Here is an 8,357-nt window from a genome sequence, read left to right on the forward strand (position 1 = left end):
TTATGTAATGGGTTCAGTTTCAAATCAACTGCATTTGTTTGTCTGTCTGTCGAAATCCACACCTGGAGCCATTGTAGCATGTTCTGGGCATGGGTTAGGAATCTGTAAGCTGGTCATGGTGCGTGGCTATAAGCCCAGACCTCAGTGTATGGAGGTGCCAGGGCCAGATGATCTAGGCTACCCTTAACCAGAAACCAGCCTGTGCTACTTGAGAGCTGTTGTCAGACAAACAGGAACAAAGAAGGCATTAACTTATAATTTTCCTCAGGCTTTAAAAAAATGGAAAATTAGGGCTGGAGAGAAAGCTCAGTGGTTAAGAACACTGTCTGCTCTTCCAGAGGTCCTGAGTTCAATTCCCAGCAACCACATGGTGGCTCACAACCATCAGTAATGAGATCTGGTGCCCTCTTCTGGTGTGTCTGAATTATATATAATAAATAAATTTTTTTTTTTTAAAAAAATGGAAGGTTATTCAAAGCTATACTCTTTCGGCTAGAAGAACCTGCCCAGTTATTTGAACTTTCTTCGTTTGACTCTGTTTTTAGCTCCTGCGTGTAGTTTCTCAACTAGCCCAGCAGAACCTACAGTTGCTGGTCCTGGGCCGGAAGCACATGCTGAAACCCAGTTCCCAGTGGAGGAAGGAGGAGATGGAGGAGGTGCGAAAGCAGGCCCACTGTTTCTTTACTGATAACATGTAAGTACGGAGGGACTGAGTTAGACCGGACTCCTGCCATCTGCTCACTAGTTATCTGTCTGCTCTGCCATTTAGAAGTGCATGTCTGTGAGAACAGAGGTGAAGGTGGCTTACGAAGTCCAACATCCACAGTAGAACAGACATGCAGGCAGGAAGTCAGCATCCATGAGAAGAGGGGAAGTGGGTCTGGAGCAGGGCTGTTACTCAGGATACACACCGTAAGTGTCAGACACGGTCAGTGTCTGTTCTTAGTGACACAACAAAATCCCTGCCCTTTTAGTCCTGATGGGACAAGCCAGCCGACACCTCCTTGTAGCCAGTGATCACTGTGCAGTGGTCAGAGTGCTCCTCCCTCATACGGGGACAGTAGAGACTCAAAGGTCCTAGCGCAGGAATTACTGGGACACTGGTGAAGGAAAGGCCAGTGTAAATGGTAAGAACAGCCATGGGGAAAGGCCTTTGGGCTAAGGATTCCATTCAGTTGGGAGAAAGCTCTCCTGGCATGCAGGAAGCTCTGAGTTCCACCCTGGCCCCATGTAAAACCAGCTGTAATCTTAGCCCTGTGAGGAGTTTAAAGTCACTCTCTACTATACAGAGGCCATCCTAGAACACTTGAAACCCTGTCTAGAAAGCAGGGAAAGGAGAGGAAAGGGAAGGGGGAGGAAGGCAGAAAAGGGAGGGAAGGGAAGGGGGAGGAAGGCAGAAAAGGGAGGGAAGGGGGAGGAAGGAGGGAAGGGAAGGAGGGTGGGAAGGGGAAGAGAAGGGAAGGGAAGGGGGAGGAAGGCAGAAAAGGGAGGGAAAGAGGAGGGAAGGGAAGGGAGGGGAAGAGAAGGGAAGGGAAGAGAAGGGAAGGGAAGGTAAGAGAAGGGAATGGAAGTTTTGAAACCAAAGAGAAGGGCTAGATAGCTCAACAGTTAAGAGCACTGACTGCTCTTCCAGAGGTCCTAAGTTCAATTCCCAGCAACCACATGGTGGTTCACAACCATCTGTAATGGGATCTGATGTCCTCTTCTGGTGGGTTTGAAGTGTACTCAATGTACTCTTAACCTCTGAGACATTTCTCCAGCCCCAGATATGTTAACTTGTAATCTCTATTAATGTACCAAACAAACCTTTAAAAAAAAAAAAAAAAAAGCAGTGTTGTGACTCCCCGTAATTCCATTGTAAATGCACGCTGCTCAAACATTCCACATTTCTCTTCCGTGTTTTTAGGGGTTGTTTTGTTTTGTTTTGCTTTTTGGAGACGATGACAGCCCTAGCCCAGGCTGGCCTGAAAGTTTATGTGCCCTCCTCAACTTTTCACTGCATTTTAGAGAGTGTCACTAACTAGGGACTCCAAGTGCTTTAGGAGGGTCATTCAGATCCCGTCTGTCTGTCAAGAAATCAGAGGTGTCTCCAAGGAAAGTCAGAATCGAAGTAACATGAAGATGGAGAGCCTCCTCTGCCGCCCGTGTCTGACTGCTCTCCCTTATGTCTGCTGCAGCTCAGAGGATGATCCTTTCCTTCTGTTCGCCACACTGAACTCCGGCAATCACTGCAAGTTTATCACCAAAGACCTGTTGCGGGACCACAAGGCCTGCTTGCCGGACGCCCGGACACAGCGCCTGTTCTTTAAGTGGCAGCAGGGACATCAGCTGGCCATCATGAATGGGTTCCTAAGAGCAAAACTGACTTTCCAGGTATGGGATCTGCCCTAAGGGATGCAAACAGGCATGTCTAAAGAAGAGACTGTGAATTGAAAGTTCCAACTACTTGGTTTTGTTTAGCATTTGGTAGTTAGCCAGTTCCTAGAAACTGCATCTGTCAGGACAAAAGTATTTGTAGGCCAATCGCAAATTGATTGACATATTCAAACATGTGGGGTGTCGTGATTGTGCCTAAAACTGTACCTTCACCCACACCTAGATATCTACCTGTTCCATCTACCTGTTCCCTTGAAATAGCTTGGAATTTTGTATCCTGTCTACTTTTCCTGTTAAACAGTTTTTCCAATTTTTTAATTTAAATTACATTTGTGTTTTTAAGTGTGTGTGTGGTGTTGAGATTGAACTCAAAGTCTTGCATATGCTAGGCAAGTCCTCTACGACTGAACTACATCCTTAACCCAGTTTTCACTTTTTCTCTGGGGACAGGATAGCCTTGGACACACTAAGCTCAGGCAGATCTGGAGTCTACAGTCTTCCTATCTTACCTGCCAGGCCCCACTAATGTATATATGCTATACATTTAACTACATGTTTGTGTATGTGTCTGTGTGGATATGTGAACATCAGTGCAGGTGCCCAAGGAGGTATTGGATTCCTGGAGCTGGAGGTACAGGCAGTTGGGCGCTACCCAGTGTGGCTACTGGGAGCCAAACTCTGGTCCTCTGCAGGAGCAGTACCACCGCGTCATCTCTTCAGCCCACGTGCTCTATTGCCGAAGACTCCTGAGAATAGATTCTCAGTTTTCTCATGTGGCAAAATAACAAGTTGGTAACTCACATGGTTGAGTAACCATTCCGCAGTGTATGCATATTTTAAAATATGTTGCATATAGTACTGTAATAAGTTTATTAACCTTAAAAATAGGCTAGAATGTGGACCATATTTATGGGAAAGAGCATCCTGTGATATCACAGCAATTATAAGTCAACAAAATCAGGACTGCATTATGGGAAATGATTCCAAACAACTGGCTGGTTTCCTTAGAAACAACAACAACAAAAAGGGAAAATAGAAGTTCAGTGAGGTGAGAAAGGCTCTAGATTCAAAAAGAATAAATATCACATAGTCCAGTCTCTCATAAAGGAATAATCCTACTTCCCGTTTAACAAGCAAACTATAGAATATACGTATGCAGATATACAGTAGTGGAGAAAATACAAACAGTAGATGAGGCTAAGTAATTGTTGCTGATCCTAATATGTCTGTGTTCATAATACATATCTTAATATGTGTATGCATACATGTATTTTAATCAGACAAGCTCTCACCATGTATCTCTGTCCTGAAACTCTCCATATAGCCCAGGCTAGCCTTCAAACCCTCTATCCCAGTCTCCTGTGCTGGGATTACTGGTGCTATGCCACTATGCCTGTCTGATTTCTGCGTGGGTGCTGGGGAGAAGGTAGTGATAGCATTGACCTTGGAATTACAGAATAAATGCTGTTTTTTAGAAGTACTCATCTGAGATTCTCTTCCAGATAGTCTTATGAGAGAGCTATTTTTCTACTGTCTACATTTAGTTTTCTCTCTTCCACTTATAAAACCTATAAACACAGTGAAATAATCCTATAGCTTATAAATGTGACACTCCTATAGGGGGCCCTTAACCTTAAAATGAACCCCCCCTTTACATTTTTATTCTGTTTACTGTTGTAGGGGCTGGAGAGATTGCTAAGTGGTTAGTGCTCAGAGTTCAGATCCCTGCACCCACATAGCAAGCCCGGCATGTCCTTGTACATACACGCCTATCACCTCAGCACTGGAGTCCAGACAGGAAGAGGAGTGGGGTTTGCTGGCCGCCAGCGTAGCAAGAAAAACACAAGCTCCAGGTTCAGTCCCCATTTCAAAGGAGTAATGTGGAAAATGGTAGGAAAGGGCACATTGTCCACCTCTGGCTTCCGCATGTGCGCAGGCATGTGCATCGGTACATACGTGTGCGTATACCACTCACACAGATAGACAAAGGAAGGAAAGAAGAAAATCCAGAGAAACAGAAAAGATGGGGGAGGGGTGGTAGCCCTCTGTTCTTACCACTTGACTCTCTCCCGTTCACCAGCATATTCTCAGCTATGACACCGTGGTGCAGACAACGGGAGACTCCTGGCACATTCCTTATGATGAAGACCTAGTGCAGAGATCCTCCTGTGAAGTGCCAACCAAATGGCTGTGCCTCCAGAGAAAGACACCCGCCCCATGCTAATTCATGTGTGACCTCTGACCTGGAAATAAACAGAGTTTAGTAACACTGATTGGTTTAGTTGGTTTGCAGTGTCAAATTGCTTTTAAGCTTTGTGTGGTCTTGTTTATAAGACGGGTCTTGTTTGTAGCCCTTCAGCCTCCATCCTCTGGCTTTTACTTCCTGAATGCTGAGCTTACAGCCTGCTGTGCACCTTGCAGGAGACGGGACGGGACGTGAGCTTCATGTATGCAAGGCCGGCATCTACCAGCAACTTTGACTTTTGCGTTAAATGAAATGTAACACCTTTTCCTAGCCTCCTCCTCTGTTTGTTTCAGTGGTGTGTCTTAGTGCAGAGTCTCACTTAACAAGCCCCGGGGAGCAAGTCAGCAAGCAGAGTTCCTCAGGGCCTTCTGTTTCAACTCCTGCCCCCAGGCTCCTGCCTTGAGTTCTTGCCTTAGCTTCTCAGTGGCCTGAGACCTAGGATACTTAAGTCAAATAAACCCTTTCCCCACAACTTAATTATGGTCAGTGCTTTATCACAGCCATAGAAAACAAACTAATACAGACTCCAAAAGCCAATAATCTGGTTTTTGAGATGCGAAGCAATTGAAGAAAGATGGTATCACTTCCCTGAATGCCACAGCTGATAGTGAGGATGTTTCAGCTATACTTGGATTTCCAGTCAAATATTTCTTCTGCTGGGCACTGTAGTTTAAAGTAGAGTTGTTCATAAAATCTCAATATAGCCTATGGTCAAAATTAGAAATGTGCCAAGCACAGTGCTGTACCCCTTTATTCCCCAACCCCTCACTCAGGAGCCAGAGGCAAGTGGATCTCTGAATTCCAGGACAGCCATGGCTACAGAGGAAGACCCTGTCTTAAAAGCAAAACAAAAGTAAATGTAGAAGTATTTTGGCTTCATTAAGGAAATAAAGAGCCTGGGTATCCTACATGGTCCACCAACTCACAACACGTCAAAAGAATTACACATTTGTAAAACTCCTGTTTTTCAGAAACAGAACTCTTGCCTTCATTTGTGGTTACTTGAGGGCACCTCTGTACTTTTCTCAGGGGGTGTGGTTACCTCTTAGAGCTGCTTAGCATATGTCACCTTGCCACAATGGCCCTCCAAAAAGAAGACAGTGGAACCAGACACTTAGATTGCCCTTTTATGCTCTGTTCACTTGACTAAAAGCACCTGTCTGAGAAGTGAGAAGCGGCTTACGAAGCCATTGTCTCGGGTGGTCCTGGTGGTGTGTGCCTGTCACCCTGGTGGTGTGTGCCTGTCCCCCTTGTGGTGTGTGCCTGTCCCCCTTGTGGTGTGTGCCTGTCACCCTGGTGGTGTGTGCCTGTCTCCCTGGTGGTGTGTGCCTGTCACCCTAGTGTGCCTGTCACCCTGCTGGTGTGTTCCTGTCACCCTAGTGTGCCTGTCTCCCTGGTGGTGTGTGCCTATCTCCCTGGTGGTGTGTGCCTGTCACCCTGGTGGTGGGTGCCTGTCACCCTAGTGGTGTGTGCCTGTCACCCTAGCATTCCTAGGGCTGGGACAGGAAGCTCATATGTGCCATACTAGGCAGAGCTATGTAACAAGACCCAGTCTCAATCAGTCAATCAATCAATTAATCGATCGATCAATCAAATCTGTACTTTGGGTAGATAGTTGTCATAGTTGCATAAGCACTTGACATTTTGAACAGACATTACTTCTGCCACTGGAAATGGTAGAGGGTAATTGGGGAATCGGATATGCCTTAGAAACAGAATGGGTCCAGGGTGATGTCATGAGCCTGTAATCCCAGCATTCAGCAGGTAGACGCAAGTCTAAGGCCAGCCTGGGCTACATAACAAGAGCACGTGTCAGAAATTGAAGTGCTATTTCGGTCTTTGCTGAAGCTCTATTCCCTTGCTCTTTGTTAGCAGCATCCAAGGTTACAAACGAGCGCAGGGGTTCTGCCACACTCACAACTTGCCCTCAGCTGGTCATCGGAATAAAGATGGAGGGCTTGCTAGGTTGCCCAAGCTGGCCTAGAGCTTGTACACTTAAGCAATACCCCTGCCCTGGCCTCCCGAATATCTAAGACTAACCTGTCATGTGCCTCTTCATTTCTTACTGTTAAAGCAGAGGAGTATGGTGTGTAGGCATCTGTCAAAGTAATTGGCAAATAGCTAAGTGGGGTTTCTATCTGGTATCTTTTGGTTGGCTGGTTGGGTGTTTGTTTTGAGGCAGGGTTTCTCTGTGTAGTAGGTTTGGCTGTCCTGGAACTTAATTTATAAACCAGGCTGGCCTTTAACTCACAGAGATCATCCTGCCTCTGCCTCCTGAGTGCTGGGATTAAAGGCATGCACCATCATGCCCAGCCCCTGTGGTACAGTATCTTACCATCCTTTGTCAGCTTGGCATTCATAGGCTACACACACAACCTGGTTTCAACTGGGCCTGGGAATAGACACAGTGACAATTATCCAGTCACTGCAGACAACTAGCAATAGTTTATTACCAGAGTGCCCTCAGGGATATATTCAACTGGATAGACTGAGGCTCCTTTTGATTTTTGTTTTTCATTACGGCAGTATCTCACTTTACAGCCCAGGCTGTCTAGGAACTCACTATGCAGAGCATGCTGACTTCCAACTCAGTTTCCCTACCTCTGCCTCCTAAGAACCAGGATTAAAGGTGTGTGATTCCATGCCTGTATAAAGGGTTTTAGGTGTTATTGTTGGTGATGGTGATGTTTTTATGTTTGTTGGTAAGAATATCAAGTGGTGTCTCAAAATGCCTATCTATCTGATCAGGAACTTGCAGCCCTTCATTTGCCTGAACTCCCAAGTGCTAGGTTGTAGGCATGAGCTACCAAGTCCACTTAGATGGAATTATTAGAATTGCCATGAAAGGGGCTGTGAAGATGGCTCAGTTGGCAACGTGCCCCCCCCCAAGGGCCTGACGACCTGAGTTTGACCCCAGTACTCAAATGCCAAGGTGAAGCTTAAGGGCATATGCTTAGAAAGACAGCGCCGAGGGAGCCAAGACAAGCTCGCTGGTCACCCTGCCTGTCAGGTGAGCTTTAGGACTTAGAAAGAGCCAGTCTGAAAATTCAAGGTGGCTTCTGAGGAACAACCATTGAAGTTGCCCTCTGGCCTGTACTTGTTGGATACAAAATAGATAATTGATGGTTTATTATCACTAGTAGTTAACAGCTGAAAGATTTTTGGTAACTCTGGCAAGAAAAGATCTGTTCAGCTAAGCTAAAATTGATACACCAGTCATCTTTTTGGTGCTATATAAAATCTACTCCAAGAACCAAATGCCTGAGAAGTCACTGATAGCAACTTAATTTCAAATGTGTTAGAGAAATAAACTCCAGATGTCAGGTCAGGCAACCTTATCAGTCTCAACTGAGCAGAACATTATTAGGGATCAAGTTCAGCTGCCATCTAAATATTTAAAGTCCATTACTAAAGTTCTCTCAGACTGTCTATGACTACAGAAGAATAGAATGTCCGTGTCCACTAGGTGCCAATGGAATCCCACACAGTTCTGTCTGTTTGCCTTTCTGGGGCAGAGTTGAGTCCTAGGCTGAGGGGTTGGGACAAAGCATCCACCTCTACGGAACAGCTTCTTTTGGGTGGATAATGGCCAGTCTCCGAAAAAGTAAGTGCCTCATCGTTGGCTATTCAGGCCTCTCAAGAGACAGGGAAGGCTGGCTTTCCCTGCTGTGGACCCCCTTGGTAAACTTTGTAAACCTCAAGGCCGGAAACTGGCCAGGTCCCTGCCTGAGGAGCT

The 8,357-nt window shown here is 45.9% G+C and overlaps 1 protein-coding gene across 1 annotated transcript in view; it reads left to right on the forward strand.

Annotated features, from left to right (window-relative positions):
- Nucleotides 1–4,620, forward strand: part of PRORP (protein only RNase P catalytic subunit) — a 74,929-nt gene extending 70,309 nt beyond the window's left edge. Inside the window, exons 5-7 of the mRNA XM_080915177.1 lie at nt 546–694; nt 2,178–2,373; nt 4,457–4,620. Coding sequence (XP_080771303.1) covers nt 546–694; nt 2,178–2,373; nt 4,457–4,600 — 489 coding nt within the window. The 3' untranslated portion in view covers nt 4,601–4,620. The remainder of the gene's footprint in view (nt 1–545; nt 695–2,177; nt 2,374–4,456) is intronic.
- The last annotated feature ends 3,737 nt before the right edge of the window (nt 4,621–8,357 follow it).

Source organism: Micromys minutus (genome assembly GCF_963924665.1).
Source record: "Micromys minutus genome assembly, chromosome: 1".
Classification (NCBI taxonomy): domain Eukaryota; kingdom Metazoa; phylum Chordata; class Mammalia; order Rodentia; family Muridae; genus Micromys; species Micromys minutus.